General features: G+C 36.9%; 1 protein-coding gene across 3 annotated transcripts in view; it reads right to left on the reverse strand.

The window, feature by feature from the left end:
- The window catches only part of LIN52 (lin-52 DREAM MuvB core complex component), an 84631-nt gene extending 65512 nt beyond the window's left edge, over positions 1-19119 (reverse strand). Inside the window, exons 1-6 of one of the 3 annotated variants that reach the window (XM_084893807.1) lie at positions 19068-19119; positions 15162-15236; positions 13867-13904; positions 10889-10955; positions 9127-9210; positions 4549-5081 (exon numbers count right to left, since the gene is read on the reverse strand). In XM_084893807.1, coding sequence (XP_084749933.1) covers positions 5038-5081; positions 9127-9210; positions 10889-10955; positions 13867-13904; positions 15162-15236; positions 19068-19098 — 339 coding nt within the window. In that variant the 5' untranslated portion in view covers positions 19099-19119 and the 3' untranslated portion in view covers positions 4549-5037. Of the gene's footprint in view, positions 1-4548; positions 5082-9030; positions 9211-10888; positions 10956-13866; positions 13905-15161; positions 15237-19067 lie in introns of those variants that run through there. The other 2 variants (XM_084893805.1, XM_084893806.1) reach the window with 2 other exon arrangements.
- Between the last annotated feature and the right edge of the window lie 213 nt (positions 19120-19332).

The raw sequence follows: 19332 nt of genomic DNA on the forward strand, positions 1-19332 counted from the left end.
GCAGACAACACTAGTTGATTTCTAAATCTAGGCCCCTTCTCAAAATCCCTGTTAAACAGATCTAGGCAATCTTTACCCATTAATTCATGCTGACATATAAAATGTAACTTATCTGCCATTCCTAAAGCAATCTAATGTAATTGCCCCCTTCTCCCCTATACCCAGGTCTTTGTACTCTTATAGAGTTTATCTCCTTTACCTTCTATAAAGAATCATTTACTTAATTGCCTTATCTCTTTACTGCTAGATTTTAATCTGTAATTTATGTCTTATATTCATGTTCATAGCTTCTACAGAGCCTTTCAGGAAGCAAGCACTCAAATAGTTGCTTCATTCTTTTGCTATTATCTCATCACTCAAAATGGCTAACTAGTTGAAAGCTTTATTTTGAAACAATTAAATTCTTCTTGAGGTATTGAGTTCAAGTTTATTTTATCAATTTTAACTAACAGTAATTCAAAATAATACATATTAAAAAAAATAAAGAATATATACATCCCTATGTTCATTGTAGCATATTTACAATAGCCAAGATTTAGATGTAGTCCAAATATCTTTCATTAGATGAATGGATAAAAAAGCTGTGGTACAACTGTGGAGAACAATGTGGAGTTTCCTCAAAAACTGAAAATGGAACTCCCATTTGACCCAGTAATCCCACTCCTAGGACTATATCCCAAGAAACTAGAAACACCAATCAGAAAGGATATATGCACCCCTATGTTCATAGCAGCACAATCTACAATAGCTAGAATCTGGAAACAGCCTAGGTGCCCATCAGCAGATGATTGGATAAAAAAACTATGGTACATCTACACAATGGAATACTATGCTGCCGTAAAAAAGAAGGAATTCTCATCATTTGCAGCAACCTGGATGGAATTGGAGAACATCATGCTGAGTGAAATAAGCCAGTCAATGAAAGAGAAACACCACATGACCTCACTCATTTATGGATGATAAAGAACATTATAAACTGATGAACCAAAAGATAGATATAGAGACAGTAAAGCAACAAGCAGACTGTCAAATTACAGCAGGTAGGGTAGGGAGATCTGGGGGAGATAATAGATCAACCGAAGGACTTGTATACATGCATATAAGTACAACCAATGAACATAAAACTCTGGGGAGGGAGGGTATGTATGGGAGGGGGAGGCAATGTTAAAATATGTACACAGATAATAATTTAATAAAATAAAATTAAAAAGCTGTGGTACATTTACACAATGGAATACCACTCAGCCATTAAGAAGGAACTCTTATCTTTGTGACAGCGTGGATGGACCTGGAGAATATTATGCTAAGTGACATAAGACAGAGAAAGACAAATGCCATATGATTTCACTTACATGTGGAATCTAATGAACAAACAAACAAAATAGAAACAGACTCATAGATACAGAAAACAGCTGTTAGAGGGGAGGGAGCTTGCGGGACTGGGTGAAAAAGATGAAGGGATTAAGAAAACAGTAACAACAGCAACCAAAACCACCTCATAGACACAGACAACAGTTTGATGATTACTAGAGGAAAAGGGTCAGCAGGAGGTAGAAGAGGGAAAAGGAGGGAGGAAGGAGACTTGATTTGGGTGATGAACATGTCATACACAGATGATGTATTATAGAATTGTATATGTGAAACCTATATAATTTTATTAACCAACTAGAGGCCTGGTACATGAAATTTGGCAATGGGAAACGCCTCTGCCTCGATCCCCACCACCTGGCTGGCAATCAGGGCCGATTGGGGCTTTCTGGCTGCTGGCTGGGGGACTTCCTCCCCTCGTTCCACACTGCCCCCTGGTGGTCAGCACACGTCATATCAAGCAATTGAATTCCCAGTCTCCTGGTGGAATTCCCAAGGGGACACTTTGAATACTAGCCTTTTATATATATATATGTCACCCCAATAATTCAATTAAAAAGTAAAAAATATACATTGCTTAAGAAAGGAATTGTTTGGGGGGGAAAAACAATGGAGAGATGAAAAGAAGAAAAAAAAGCTAAAAATCAAGCAGGGCATCAACAAAGTCAGGCAAGTAGTCTGATAAAGTTACAAAATTTTTTTACTAAAATCAGAAACACAGTTCAGGAGACATGTATAGAGGAAAAAGTAGTAATATAATAAGACTCACGCTGCCATCTAGAGGTTGAAGGCTGAATAATTTTTCTCTTCAATCAGACAAGTGAGTTGATCTAACTTTTAACTAATATAGACAAAGGTAGGACTGAACAGACCTTATAAAGTAAGCCAGATAAATAAATCTGATGTCAAGTCACAGTGATGAATATTCAGGGTATAAGAGTGTCAGTTATTATCTCCCTGCCCTCCTTCATAGATTAAAATTTAAAAAATTAAAAGAGCTAAGTGTTCGTTAGAATTTTATTTGGACTACTAAACATAAATGACCACTTAAAAAAAAAAAAATCACATGCCTAGAGAGTAGAGAAGTCTTCTATACCACAGGCTAGCTTGAAGCAGAAGCTTTTCTGTGGTACCACCACCAAAGAAAGTTGTATCAAATAGTTTCTGGTGCACACAACTTCATCAATGTAGATTACTGGGATGAAGTATCAAGTTTAAATGGGGAAGTCTCAATCTATTTACAATAAAATGTTTACTTTAAAAAACTATGGCGATTACATTTAGCCAAATTACAGTCCTATTGAAACTGCTAAATAAACATACAGGATTAGACTATAAATTAGCAGATGCACTTTCATATATCAAAATAAACTAAACTTCTTACAGCTTCTTTAGTTGGTAATATACTTCGTGTGATCTAATTTACTTAATAACTTCTTAGGTAATCTTTTCTTTACAGTACCAAGGTAATTTCAAACCAGTCCAAGTAAATGAGTGTAAATTAAATTGAGATTTTTTATTTGTTTTATAAGATACTAGAGGCTTGATGCATGAAATTTGTGCAAGAGACATGGCCCCCACCGCCATAGCAGCTGCCTCTTGGGCCCCACTGCCATGGTGGCCGCCTCTGCCAGGGGCCTCTGCCTCCATCCCCGCCACCACAGTTTCATCCAAAAGGTCACCTGGAAGGACATCCGGAAGGATGTCTGGTCTAATTAGCATATTATGTTTTATTATTATAGATGGTAACGTGTAATCAAGAATAAATGTATCAAATTCAATTCCTCTTCATTATTAAAAACAAAACAAAAACCACAACATCTAACAAAAAATAAGACATAACTTCTTTAACCTGACAAAGGGAATCTACAAAACACCCACAAACATCACACTTAGTGCTTTTTCTTAAGATTAGGAAGAAAAAATGTCCACTTTTGCTGCTTCTTTTCAACACTGTACCAAACTTACTAACTAGAGTAGGGGTGTCGAACTCAATCAGAGAAGGGGCCAAAATCTAAAATCCAGCCTAAATCACGGGCCGAATGGTTTACTGAACAGTCATAAACTGACAATGTCATAAACTGACAGCGGAGTGCAGTGATGACAGCGCGGTGCGGGCCACATTGCAAGGCCTGGCAGGCTGGATTTGGCCCGCGGGCCTTGTGTTTGACACATGTGAACTAGAGGATTAGGCAAGACAGTGAAATAAAATATCCAGATTGTAAATGAATTTTCATGCACCAGGCCTCTAGTATAGAATAAACTTGCTTAATTGGACCTGCTTTCTGATTTAGCTAAACTTTTACCAGCCCAGTGAAGCACTTCAACTTCTCTTTCAGGTAATTGTCAGCAACACAGCAGTAAATATCAACATGAAACATATTATTATTGTAGATTGCACAGGGAGAACAAATGGTAAAATATTTAACTACAGCAGTGTTTGACTATATTCTGTGCAGCGATAAAACCTGAAGTCATTTTCAAGGTCCACCATTTCTTACTTCTTTTCAGTTGGGTCAAGTTTCTAAATCTCAATTTTCCAGCTAATGAAAAGAAAATAGGATTCCACTGAGTCTCCTATCTACCTACTCCAGGACTTCAGTAAGGATCAAATGAGATGAGGCATGATAAAACGCTTCACAGACATTTGATTAAAGTGTAAAATATTTCCACCTGGCTATAAAGCAAGTCATGTTCCTAGGCTGAAGAAACTGCAAGGAGGCTAGTTACTAGGGAGAGGGGAAGCTGGGCATTGCCACATGATGTCATTACCCTGACAGACACTTAGCATATTAGCCTTTTATACATATATATAAATTATGTATAAAAGAATATTGTAAAAATTAAGTTATGGAAATTTTATTAAAATGTTTCTTACATACTGTTATATTGGCTGGGCTGCAAAAACATGCATTATGAACCACATAATGCGGCCGTGTGTTTAACATACTTGATATAGAGGATTTAGAATGCCATGCAAAGGAATCTGAATTTTATCATATGGGTAATGAAGTACTGCTAATGACTTACGAGCAAAGGACAAACTGAAGAAATGATACTTCAGAAAAATTAATCTGGTAGTGGCAAACAAGAGAGACTGGGATGAGGTAGTTAAGAGGCAGGCAGACCAATTAGAAGTGACCACAATAGTTCCATTACAAAACAGAAAGGACACTGAACTCAGATGAAAGTAACAGAAATGGAATTCTTTATACGGAAAGGCAGTTTACAATTTTTTGTATTTCTTTATATATCATGAGAATTTCATATAAATTAACTGCCCAAATCAAGTCAAGAGGCCCCTATACAAAAAATTATCGCATTCCCAAATTTGCACACCAAAAGGGTTATGAGACATAATCATGCACCAAATCAAAGGGCAGGGTTTGCCTTTCAAAAGGCACAATCTAGTTATTATCAGCCCAAGAAGGTTCACATTATTTCTATACTAACATTTAACAATGCTCTAGAGAAGTGACTAACAATCATGTTTTAAGGACAAATATTTTTTGCATCTTTTTTCTTTCCATCATCTTTATCAGTGCAGATATTTGCATGAAAACAGGATAACTGGTCCTGGGGGATTCATCAGTTCCTATTGCTTATTTTTCATCCATGTCATCCTCTCAATTAATGTTGAAAAGAGGATTGAGACATCGAAATACCAGATTAGGGCATCAAGTAAATGTCAACCTCTAGAGTAGATGAATAATCTATAAGGACAAAAACAAAAAAGATCTTTTTTTTATGCAAATACACTATACACAATAAAATAAAGAGAGTCTATACCCAAGAAGTCTGATCCATATCAATGTAATTCTTTCCAAGTCTAAATATAAAATCTATATTCTAAATATATAAACTAATTCCTTATAGTCAAAGCAAATGACAAAGCACTGCTACAGAAGTTTAAATGAGACTGAATTTTGAACTAGAAAATAATTTTGAAAAATCTCAGCTGTGCTCATGGGACTTATCTGGCAGAAATGAGCATTTCTGTTGCATAGTGTTGATTCAGTACATAAGGTGGCTGATTAGTTGACTTTAAAGCTCCCCACCTACAAAGCCTTAAGTTTTAGAAATACCATTAACAGTAATAATAATTTTAACTCTGTGAATTAAAAACTAAAACTAGAACAAATCATACCAAGTTTCTGATTCAGTGGAAAGCCATTAAAATAGACTTTATTGATGTTTAGGGAACTGATTCATTCTAAAAACTGATAAAGAGAAAGAATAATTTATTCAGTAAAAATAGCTTTCAAGGTAATAATAAATAGCTACTAAGATAAAGACCATCATAGGAAAATTCTAGCTAATAAAATGGAATGACAGAATTATAATATTACCATCTTGAAACCTATAATAAAATAGTGGACTTAGGCAGTTATCAAAGGTTGCTAAAACTCTGATGCAATGCTGATGGCAAATTTCACAATGAATAATAAATCAGGCTAACAATATCATTAACAAACAAAGAGACAGACATTTATATACCTTCTGATAAATGTATACAATACTTATAAAATATTCTTGCCAAAATAAAAATCAAGCCTGTATCTATCTATGCACTACCGTAAGGATGATAAGCAACAAAATCTAGAATATGGAAAATGCTACTGAACAAATAACTAGGTTTAATAAATGGCAAGGGAAAATAAAAGGGAGGAGGAACTATGACAGATTAAAAGAGACTTAAGCCTGGCTGCTGGGGCTCAATGGTTGAATGTTGACCTATGAACCAGGAGGTCACAGTTTGATTTCCAGGTTGTGGGCTCAATCACAAACAAGTAGGGAGTGTGCAGGAGGCAGATAATTGATGATTCTCTCTCATCACTGCTGTTTCTATCTCCCTCTCCCTTCCTCTTTCTAAAATCAATAAAAATGTATTTTAAAATAGTAATAAATAAATAAATAAAAGAACCCGCTGGCATGGCTCAGTGGTTGAGCACTGACCTATGAACTAGGAGGTCAGGGCACATGACAAGGTTGCAGGCTCAATCCCCAATGTAGGGCATTTAGGAAGCAGCCAATCAATGATTCTCTCTCATCATTGATGTTTCTATCTCTCTCTTCATTTCCCTTCCTCTCTCTGAAATCAATAAAAACTATTTTAAAAATAAATGAATAAATAAGAGACATAAGAGACATAGCCACCAATATGGTATATGAACTTAGATACCAATTTAAACACACTAACTGTATAAAAGCAATTATGGGCCAACCAGGGAAATCTGAATCTTAATTGGGTATTTGATGATATTAAGCAAGTTTGCTAAAAAAAAATTTAGGCATAATAATGGAATTGCAATTACATTAAAGAAAGACAGAAAGAAAGGGAGGGAAGGAGAGGGAGGGTTCTTGTCTTTCGAAATCACATGTGAAGTTATTTGACAATGATGCCTGAGAATTGCTTTAAAAGAATCATGGGAGGTTGATAATAAGTAAAAAAGATTGCCCATGTTGACTATTAAACACAGATATGAGTACATGAGGTCATTATTTTAGCCTCTCTACCTTGGTATATGTTTAAAATTTTCCATAATTAAAAGTAGTGAAAAAACCCACACACAAACTCACTTCATTATCTTTCTCAGTAGGAAAGCAGAAAAAATATAGCAATTTCAACTATAACTAACTAAAGATAACATTATTAATCAATATATTCGATGACATAGCATCTTCTTGATACACTGAGCATAAAATTTATTTATAAAAAAATTGACATGGAGAGATAAAGGATTGATCATTATTATTATTACAACATTTATTATCCAAAGCTAGAAAAAGAATCAATTTCTATGCTATACATGCCTTGCATTCATGAATTTAATAATCAACGATTTGCTTTTTCATTATAAACCCTGGAGGTCTATGACATATCAGGTAATTAGTAATTTTACCAAGACATAAACTTCAACCACAAGAATACACAGTGCATAGAGAAGAGTTAGGTCACAATGAGTGAATCTAGCAGAGTACCTAGCAACCATATCTCAAAGCAGTTTGTTGTTCTCTGCTTCTTGATTCACAAAGTGATTCAAAAATGTTTTCTTGGTAAAAAAAAAAAAAAAAAAAAAAAAAAAAATTTAATCACAGTAATGGAAACAAAGAAAAGATAAAGAAGGCTAAGAAGTGATGACTTATCAGTCAAAAACCATAGGCTCTAAATTAAAATTTAAAGTTAAGTGTTGAATTTGGAAGTAACTTAAATAAATGATGCATAAAAACCCACTGTAGGCTCTATAAACAAGAAAAATAATTTATGAGACATTTTAGGGCTGCTCTAATCCATCCTCTAATCAGTACAAAACTTGCATTTTTGAAAAAAATTATAAGCTATAATAGCCTCTCAGAACTATGGATTTATGAAGGTCTCAAGAGGTACCTACTGAGAACAAAGTTCTAACCACTGTATATGTTGAATATCTCTTTCAATTACAAAGTGAAAATTTTCTACAATTCCTTTTCTAATTTTAAAATGAATACAGTATAGGAAGAGATATAATTTATCTATCTACTTATATAAAAGCCTAAGTGACTGAATGATTGGTCACTATGATGGGCACTGACCACCAGGGGGAAGACTCTCAATGCAAGAGCTGCCTCCTGGTGGTCAGTGCACTCCCACAGCCAACCTGCCATAGCCCCTATAGGTCCCTATCAGCCGGATCACCGGCCAGGCTGAGGACCCCCACCCGTGTATGAATTCGTGCACCGGGCCTCCAATAAAGAAATAATTTTAAACTAAAATAATGCAGAACAGATAGAAATAAGTAAGATCTTTTTTTAAAATGTATTTTACTGATTTCAGAGAGGAAGGGAGAGGGAGAGTGATATCATCAATGATGAGAATCAATGATCAGCTGCTTGCTGCACAACCCTAATAGGAATCAAGCCTGCAACCTAGCATGTGCCCTGATTGGAATCAAACCATGACCACCAGTTCATACATCAATGCTCAACCACTGAGCAACACTGGCTGGGCAAGTGAGATCTTTTAAAACCATGCTCAAGGTACAGATTATGTTTTTGGTCTGCTATCTATCCCATCCTTTGAGGAATCAATTGTTCTCTCCCATTCTGTGTAATTTGAGTTAGACTAAACCTTTCAATCTGTGTCTGCACCTAGGACCCAGGCCTGATCGATCAGTGCTCCATGCTACCTGGCAAAAGGACTGGTTGCAGGTTAGGTATGTGAGCCAAGATGGAACAGTCAGAATCCTCCCAGGACCTTTCTTTTGGAATGTTCAGAAAAGATGTTCTTTCTTTGGGGACTATAAAATTTAAAGACATAAATTAGAGCTCATTTTGGCCACTTGTCCCAGTTCTAGGAAAAAGTTATCTGCAGCAGCAGAGAATAAGACTAATGCATGAGCGAAAAAAAGTCTAGAGATATAAAACAAAAGCAAATCCCAATGTCATCATTAACAGTCATGGATCTAGATATCCTTAAAGCTATTGCAACTCCTGGAATTTTGATTTATGTGAACTTATAAAGTTCTTTTGCTTACGCTAGTTTGATTGGACATTCTATCACTTAAAACTGAAAGAATTTCCAATATATTTGTACTGTACAGAGAAAAATGTTACCTAGTAAACTCAGTAATTATTTCAGCATACTCTATCATAAAAGGCACATTTTAGAATATAATATCTTACCTTCATAAAATGTTATACAGACATCTGTATTACAGCTAGAGCTCATCATGAAATATACAACAGGCAACCCTGAATTAATGTGGTCTGGGTACTCACACTCATCTAGTCCCAGCTGATAGGCCAGGTTCTGTAGGCCTCGTACCTTCTCCATCAAATTAGCTGTGGTGAGGCTCCCCAGTTCTGAAATGAAATCATTTATTTCAATATCTTTTATATCCACTGTTCTCTAATAACAACTCATTTGAAATGGAAATCATTCTTAATACAAAATTTTAAGCTTTAATTTTTATCAAATAAGAACATAAACCCATTTCTTTTCTCCTCCAACCATCTCCTTCCACCCCCACCCCCCCAAAACACACACACACACGAATTTTTACCACTAATGCAAAATTGGGTCAAATGAGCTTACATAATATGAGTTAGCAAATTGTTTTATCTTAAGGATCCTTTAACAACATTCATTTTGTCTATCATATAAAATAAATACACAATGCAAGTATCAAACTTTGTGACTCCACATAGCATTGAGAAAGCCTATAGACAGATCTGTCTTGAAAAATGGACACTAACTCCACTATCTTTTATTAGTCCTAATTATTTCAATTAATAAAAGTGACAAAACATGCACTGTTCCCCCACTTCCCTAAGTTTAGAAAACAAAAACTAAATAATAACCCAAACTTTCCCTTCAAATCAAATACATATAAAATTTTTTTTAAATTTACCAGGTAAAAAGACAGTCAACTTAAAAAACAACAATTTACTTTCCCAGATTTTCATTTAAATAACATAGCACAAACTTCCTTTTAGGTTTAAGATACAGGTCAATTTATATGGTACATTATGCTATATCTCTCATTAAAAATTTAAAGTTTCCTTAGAAAATGCATATTGATGGCATATAAATGTCTGTTTGGAACATTAGAACAATGAACCTGAAATGCCCTTGAGACTTAATACTTCCAGGGCTGGAGGAGGGGAACCTGCATTTAAGCATTTCATGCAGAACAATGAATTACCTTTGAAATCAAATAAAGGTGTTTTTTCTCCCACCTATCATCAATATCTGGCATAAGCAGTAGACTTTCTTGATCTGTTCAGCTGCTTAAATAGCTCAAGCATCCAATTTTTACCTTCAGTTCAGTCTATTACTTCACAATCATCATGAATCTTATCATCAGAGGATGATTAAAAAATAAATAAATAAAGTAGAGCAAAAATCAAGGAAAATTAATGTTTTTTAATTTAAATTTCCCACTTGTGGTTCAGTTCCAAGTCATTTATCAAACAACAATAATCACTACTTATAGTATTCTTTATTGGAGTAATTGATTGGAAAGGATAAAAATAAGACAGGTCTTATCTATGAAGGGATTGTCAATTAATAGTACTGACAACAACATATAGCAGTAAATCCTAAATAAGCATTTGTTTATAGTGGTAAGAGACAAGACTTAAAATAAGAGTTTAAATTTTTTCATTCTAACAAATCTTAGTTAAGTTAACCCTTTGAACTTTAGATATCATCATACCTATCTCACGGGGCCTTTATGAGAAATGAGAAAATTTCTGCGAGAGCTTTTTGTTAACTGTAAGCATTAAACAAAAGTATATTAAAGGACTTTACCAGCAGATAAAATCATTATGAGCAGGTCTTAAATTAGAAGGATTGCTACACATGAAAAAGTTAAGGAAGGCATTTAGACATGAAGAACTATTAATAAGGATAGGTAGGGAGGCAGTTTGAGTGAGCTAAGAATACTTTCAAGGGAACAGTCAGAGAAAAACTAGAAAGGTAGTTTGTGGGAGAGCATAAATATCAAGTTAAAAGTTAGAAGTCACCAGCATAGCTTACCTTTCAACATGTCGAAGTCATCACGTTCTATTTCAGCCATCCATTTGGGTGGTGAGCTAGTAATAGGCTGTCAAAAAATAAGAATATATCCACTCAGTTACAAGTGTGAAGAGATCATATTCTTCCTTCTTATAGGTAGCTTATCACATAGCATTCAGTTTGTGAAAATACTGGCAAATTATTATTTCTAAAACCCTGATTTCTCCAGATTCAGATACAGCCTATAAATAATCATCTTACAAAATAATACTGCTCATCCTTAAAGTTGGTCTCAGAGAAATGATCTCAGAAGAATTAGGTGTGACTTATTGTCATTGTTTCATGCATAACAGGTTAGTATAGCAATTAAAGAAATTACAATACTTGAGATTCAGTTCTGGTGAAAACCTCCAATTGAAATGTTTGAAACAATGATCAGTAAGTAACATTTTCTAGCAGAGAAGATTCAAAGAAGAATCAAGAATGAGAAAATTCTCAATTTGCAAGAACACTGTAATGGTCATCACTTGAAATTTCATTTTATAGAAGGTGTTTTAGAAAACTTTACAATTTTAAGTTATTTTCTCATTTCTGAAAGTGAACTTACAAAATTTGAAGAGTCACTATCTAGAATAGCTTTAGGTAACAGTTTTCAACCCTATGATGTAACAACAACAACAAATACAAATGACCTGGCCAAAGGATTAGAATATCAGAGGTGGGGGAAGGGTCCATTGGAGAGGACAGAGCAAGGAACATTACATATGTACTTTTTAAAGGATCCATAGCTACATATTGATGATTCTATTGTGTAAGTAGGAGTACAGTTGAGAAATATTACTTCAGTTTTGAAACCCCCACCCCTTTTTAATATATTTCATTGATTTCAGAGAGAAAGGGAGAGGAAAAGAGATGGAAACATCAAAGATGAGAGAAAATCAATGATTGGCTGCCTCCTGCATGCCCTACACTGGGGATCGAGCCTGCAACCCGGGCATGTGCCCTTGACTGGAATCAAACCTAGAACCCTTCAGTCCACAGGCTCTATCCATCTAGTCAAACCGGCTAGGGCAAGCCCTTTCCTTTTTTTAAAAAGTGATATTTACTTAGCACTATGCAACAAGCAAAACACTTTACATGCATTATGTCATTTAATTTCCAAATCAACCCTATGAAGTAAGTATTATTATCCTCATTTTACAAATGTACAGGAAGATTATAAATCACTCGCCTCAGATCACCCAGCTAGTGGACCCGAGACTCAAAATCCATGCAGTATGAGTTCAGAAACCACTACTCTATCCCACTTTCCCTAGAAGGCTATTATAGGTCAAATTCACCATTTCTGGAAACAGATTATACAGGGAGATCTTAACCTGGGATCCTGGGATGACCCTGGCCCCCTAGAAACAAAACTCAATATGGATGTCCATATTTCTAGGGAAAACATATAGATTCTTAATCAGATTTTCAAAAAATACCATACTACAATAAAAGTTATTTAAAAATCACTCATTTATATTTATGACTCAAAAACTTAGTTACCAGATACAATGAACTAAACTGAAAAGTCGGTATGAATGAGAATGTAAGAAAATTAAATCAGATACTTTCTACTCCATCCACGAGACAAAAGCAGATCTAGTAATAATAGCTACAGTGTATTGTTTATTGTGTCCCAGGTACTTTGCAAAGTGTTTTAACTTGCATTATGGCATTAAGAATCCTAAGAGGTAGTTTCAAATGAGAAAACTAAGGCTCAAAATTTTTAATTGCTGAGGCCACAGATAGTTAAGAAATAGATTCAGGCCCTGGCCAGTGTGGCTCAGTTGGTTGAGCATCGTCTGCACCAAAAGGTCTCCAGTTCGATAACTGGTCAGGGCACATACCTAGGTTGTGGGTTTGATCCCTAGTTGGGGTATATGCAGGAGGCAACTGATCGATGTTTCTCTCTCCCTGTCTTTCAAAATCAATGGAAAATATCCTCCGGTGAGGAGTAACAAAGCAAAACAAAAAAAAGCAAAATAAGAGTGTGGATGCCAGTAATCAGACTAATGGATTCAAAGCCTGATTCTGGCACATATAGCCTATATCCTTGCGTAAGCTACTTACTCTCTGTGTGCCTATATCCTGGTCTGTAAAATGCCTCATAGAGTTTTGTGAGGGTTAAGTAATATAGGTAAAGTGCTGAGAACAGTGCCTGGCACATGGTAAATAAGTGGTAGCTATTATAATCATCATATTCTGCTAGTTGTGAGACTATAGAAGAGAATGTGTGTACAGCATCTAGCACAATTCCTATTGCTCTGCAAATAGAAGAGTTGTGGCTTAATGAATTTCTTCCTTAGGTTTCTGATGAGAAACTGAGACATTTCAGAAATCCTCTAAGAAGGTATATAAGTTAAGGTCATAATGCATCACATAAAAAAATAAAAATAAAAATAAAAAGCTTCGAGATCATAGTTTGGGGCCCTCGCTGGTTTGGCTCAATGGATTAAGCATCCATCGGCCTGAATTAAAGGGTCCCAGGTTCAATACCAGTTAAGGACACCTGCCTGGTTTCGGGCTCGATTCCCTGTAGGGAGCTGCAGGAGGCAGCCTATCAATGATTCTCTCTCATCATTGATGTTTCTATCTCTCTTTCCCTCTACCTTCTCTGAAATCAATAAAATAATTTTTTTTTTTTAAATCATAGTTTGGGCAAAAAGAATGCTGGCATTACAGTAATTATTTCAACTGCTTTTCGTTAAAAGCTTTTAAGCTAAGAAAAAAGGCTAATAGACAAAGGTCAAAATGCCAAAATAGAGCATTTGGACAGAGGAAGGCATTATCATCACTTAACATGATAATAACATAAACAGATTTCCAGGGTTGTAGTTACAAAGTGATTTAAAGACTATGACATTATTTTTGGAAACAAAGAAACAAGAGGTATTTGAGCTGTTACCAAGGAGCAAACCATGGTATAAACTTCATTAGGTAGTTAAAATATTACTTACACTTTTGAAAGAAGCTGCAAATTCAGCAACACCTGGTACTAAAAAGAAAAGATACAACATTATTTATTCAATTTTAGTGTCCCAGACATAGAAGATTCAAAAAACAAAAAACAAACAAACAAACAAAAACACAGCCTGTCTTCAAAGAGCTACTGTCTGGAAGAGGACAGAGAGAGTAAATCAATAACTGTAATACTGCTTAAGTTCTCCAAGAAAGATACCTGATGTATGGTAGGACCTCCATCCCTATCATTACCACAAAAAAAAAAAAAAAAAAAAGAAAGAAAGAAAGAAATCTAAATCAGACTGAGGATGAGGGTGCAGGAAAAGCTTCCTCAACTATACTTTGAAGGATCAGGAGTTAGCTAAGTGGGAGGGTGGCAAGACACAATATCTCTTATCAGATAAAAGTTTCAATTTCCTGTGTAGGTACGCTGTTCTGCCAACCCAATTGTTTATTTAAATGTCTCACAGGAAGAGTCACATAAAAAACCAGATATGTAAAAATAAAATGTTCAATCTCACTTAGAGAAATACAAATTAAAAATAAAGATCAGTAACATTCAATATCAGCTAACATGTGAGTAAATGGGCACTCTCATACACAGTCATCCTTCCTATGTGCACAAAGCTACTTGTGCAAGGATATTCATTATCATTAAATTATTTGTAATATCAAAAGTTGGATATAATTTAGGTTTCCAAATAGGGTATGAAAACATAAACTAGAGTATATTTATACAATGCAATATTTTATAACAATTAAGTAACTTTAAACCTACTAACATGAAAGGATCCATTAATACACTACTACTACTAGCTGGAATAAGTTAAGCTGCAGACCATGTACATATGACCCTATGTTATACCCTCCTCAAAAAATACACACACACAAAAAAACCCTCTATATACTTAAAAATATACATTTATTTGCTTATTTAAATAAGTATAAAAAAGGTCAAAAGGATTGTATCAAACTACTAATTGTGATTTTTTTAAGTGATCAAAGGAGGTGAGGAAATACATTAAGTATCTATATACATATATTGTCTGAACTTATTTCAGATATTTTTAAATGCTTATTTTTTAAAGGCTCCCCATCATTTCCTAAGTTACAGTGTGTCCTGAAAAAAGTAAACAGCTATTCTGAACACTGGACCACAGAATTCATTCTTACCTTTGAAGTAAATTAAAATTTTAACTATTACTGTTAAATGATACCTCCTTAAAAATATCCTTCAATGTAGCACTGGTTCTCCTGCATTGATTCTGATATAAAGAAACCAAAAACTTACATTGTTCTGGCCAAAGATCTGGTGAGGCACGATCAAGTTTTTCAAAACTTAATAAAGAGGCTTCCAGATCCGTCCCTAGAACAAAAGACCCAGATGAGCCAAGAAAACACAAAACATGTTTACATTTTAAAACATTTCAATTTTAAAGAACATAACATACTAGAACATTCACCTGGAAGTCTAGATACTGAGTTCTATAACTGCAATTAAATGTTGTAAAAATGAATCATTTTCCCTCACTTTTCTGATATCTAATGTTTTAGTGGGGTGTCAGAAAAAATGAGTATCAGCAAATGCACCTGCACCTTCACTCATACTCTCAGACTTTCTTCAGTTACAATCAAGTGTCCCCGCTCTCAAGACAAACTCCTCTGCTAGGGTTCTGAATTCCATCTTCTCTTGCTCTGTCAGATATCATGAGGAATAATATCTTTCTTGCACAATCAGTTTCTACCATCTCTACTGCTTCATACTCAACAGCAAGCAAGCCTGCCCTAGAATTTCCCTTCTTTGGAAAAGCTCTTCCTAGACCCCATTATTTCCTCACTCCTCCTCCTCTCAAAAGTTCTTGAGTCGTCTATCTTGCTGTCTCTACGTCCTCACCTCACATTCTCTCCTTAACCCATGATAATCAGGCGCCTGTCCCTATATGCATGGAAACTGTTGTCAAGGTTATCTTTGACCTCTGTTGCTAAATCCAGGGGTCACTTCTCAGTTCTCTTCTTTGTGACCTCCTTGCAGCTTTCACACACTGACCACTCTCCTTGAAACACTTGACCTCCAGCTTCTATGCTATACCACTATGCTGGTTCTTCTCCTTCCTTGCTGACCCCTTTTCCTCAGTCTTCTCTCTCACTGAGGCTCCACCCTAAACTGGCTTCACTCTCCACACCTAAAGTCTCATGAGAAGATCTCATCGAGTCCAATAGCCTTTACCGTGCCAAAGACTCCATATTTATATTTTCAGTCCCAATCTTTCCCTGAACTTCAGTTATGTATCTAACTAATACTTGATATCTCTCTCCATTGACACATGTGAAAAATCCCTTAATTCTAATATGTTCAAAACCGTACTCTCCTAGGCCTCTATGTCTCAAGAAATAGCACTACCACAAACCCCAGTTCTCAAAAACACAGATGCCATCTATTCTTTATGCCTCTTTCCTTCACCCTTCCATAACCAACCATTAGTAAATCCACTATTTACTATCTCCAAAATACACCCGAAAACCAAATTAATTAACCAAGAAACCATGATTTCTCTCCCGAATGACTTCAATAACCTTTTCCCATTCTTATCCCTTCTCCTCCCTACCCCCAAATCTATTCTCCACAAAGCAGCCAGAACTAATTTTTTAAAAGTCAATTAGTTCATGGCACTCTTCAACTTAAAGGACCTTATGAAAACCACACTTGTGGGCATAACTCAGCATCTGCTGTGAGGTTTACTCTCATATATTAAGTAATTAGATGGCCTTACTTGATTTCAGCTTTCTCCTTTTCAAAAAAGCCCCAGCAAATTTAGCATTAAAAAGACAAATGAGGTCCTAGCTGGGTATCTCAGTTCGTTATAGTAATGTCCAGAGATGCCAAAGTTTCAATCCCTAGCCAGGGAACGTATAAGATTCAACAAATGAATACATAAATAAGTGGAACAACAAATTAATGTTTATCTCTCTCTCACTCTCACTCTTTTCCATCCTGCCCTCTCTGAAATCACTCAAATAAAAAAAGAAAAATGAGTAAATGACCTAATCTTTTCCAAATCAACATTATTTGAATTAAATTTTAAAGACAAGAACAGATAGAACATTAGAAATAGAAGTGAAATAGCTAGGCAATGGGATATTTTAGGATTATATGCTTATTTAGAAACTGAATTTAAGTTCAAAGTGCTCCACTTGATTTTGTCAGATTAAAAAAAAAAAGATTAGGTGGAGAAGTGAAACTTTGTAAAAGATGAAACTGAAAACTTTTACAAATAAAGAGTGCAAAGAATAGCAATGGAGATGGTGGCTAGAAGATCAAAGGAAGATATACATAATGTTTCCAATACTCTTCCTGGTTAAAGAAAGGGGGGGGGATGAGAGAAGACTGGGCAAAATCAAATACAAGGAATACAGCTCTAAAACCTCCAAACTTAGAAATCTAAAAAATAACCTCATAATAAACTAAAATTTTAACAGAAATTACTTCTATCACTTGGCTTTTTTAAAAACTGCGGTAAAATATACATAATGAAATTTACCATTTTAACCATTTGTAAGTGTACAGTTCAGTGGCATTAAGTACATTCACAATGTTGTGCAACCATTATCACAATCCATCTCCAGAACTTTTTCACCTTCTCAAACTGAAACTTAGTGTCCATTCCTGTTCGCTTGGATGACTATTTAAATGTCCCCCCCACTCGTTTCTTTTTCCTGGCAAGAGAAGAACATTTTACCCAGAGGGTACCCAGGCAAGGGAAGGAATCTGTTGACTCTGAACCCATAATTTCTTTTCTTTTTAAAAAAATATATATATTTTTTTACTGATTTCAGAGAGGAAGGGAGAGATAGAAACATCAATATGAGAATCATTGACTGCCTCTTGCATGTCCCACACTGGGGATCCAGCCCACAACCCGGGCATGTGCTCTGACCAGGAATCGAACCGTGACCTCTCGGTTCATAGGTGGATGCTCAACCACTTAGCCACCCTGGCCGCGATGAACACCCATAATTTCTTACAGTTTACCCGCACTCAAAAAACTTAAGTCTCGGTTTAACTTGAAACTTCAGCCAAAGTAACATTCTTTCAACTACGAACAAGACAGAGCTAGAATGTATAGTCCTGTGTGAAAGCGGCAAAGTGAACAGAATAACTATGCTGACAGTGAAGGCACTGAGATAGTGAGCGATGGCGAAGAGGGGCGTATCGGATGCTATGCTCTGGGAAAGCCTCTCTGGGAGGTGACATCTGAAATAAGAGCTGAAACTGCAAGAATTTACGTGTCTGGTTAATCTTTTCCTCTCCCAAAGCGCCTAGCACTATGCCCTACACGTGTAGTCTGTATAGAGCTCTTGGCCTCAATTTCCTCATTCCTGAGATGAACTGCCAAGATTCCTTCCAAACACAAAATGTGTTGGTTTGAGGAGGGGTCCTCTACCTATCCGTGAAATGGACGTGGGCAGAAGCAAAAATTGCGTGCAAAGATGACTGCAAGCCCCTAGCTCTCCAAAGCAGGACCGAGCGCAAAAGCACAAGGGCATACCAACATAACCTAGCTGCTGAGATGGCTTGCACCTTAAACAATATACAAGGAGACATCGTCCGCTCAGCCTGAGGAAACATACAGCGGAAGCGAGAAAGGCTGCTGAGTCGTGTACAAAGCTATACTAAAAAGCTCAATTCTCCTTTTCCTGGGGACTCGCTGGGCGAGGGGCCGGGCAGGTGCCCCGCTCCTCCAGCTGCCAGGACCACGGTACCAGTCTGGGGAGAAAGAGGATGAGGCCAGCCACCAATCCCAGCCACGGTGGGCGAGAACAGTTCCTGGCGATCAGAGATGAGAGAGCCAGCCCTTGCCTGGGGAGCCGCAGAAGAAGAAAGCTACAACGAGGCACCCCATTTCCCCCAGCTGTATCTCCTCCGCCGCCCTCAGTGAAGCTGAGGCTGAGGGAGCGGCGGGGGCCCGAGATGGGTCTCTCTCTCTCTCGCGGGTGCCCCCTCCACCCGTCCGGTACCCGGCGGGGAAACTGAACTCCGGAGCCCCTGTGAAGAATCGGTGCGCTAAAAACGCACCCGCATCCCAAGGAAGAGAAGCGGAAGGGGGAAAGAGAGAGGAGCCCGGGTTCGACCGGCAGACGGCGAGCGGAAGTTGCTGGGGGAGCGAGCAGGCGAGGGATCTCTAAAGCCGGCTCTTACCCTCTGTGGGAGACGCCATCTTCCAACCCATGTCACGTGACGCGGCCAACCGTCGGCGGGAAAGCTGGGACCCACAAGCCACGCCCCCCGAGGAGAAACCCTATCCCCCGCTCCCAGACCCCACCCCCTTGCCCCGTATAGGGAAATCTTTGCCTGACCCCGCCCCCTTATGGCCACGCCCCCTCATGCCCTGGAGGGGGTGGGGCGCCTGCAAATTCTAGGAAGGCTTTATTTACTTCCTCCGCGAGGGGGCGGGGCCTCGGCC

This window comes from Pipistrellus hanaki (genome assembly GCF_964339955.1).
Source record: "Pipistrellus hanaki genome assembly, chromosome: 1".
Classification (NCBI taxonomy): domain Eukaryota; kingdom Metazoa; phylum Chordata; class Mammalia; order Chiroptera; family Vespertilionidae; genus Pipistrellus; species Pipistrellus hanaki.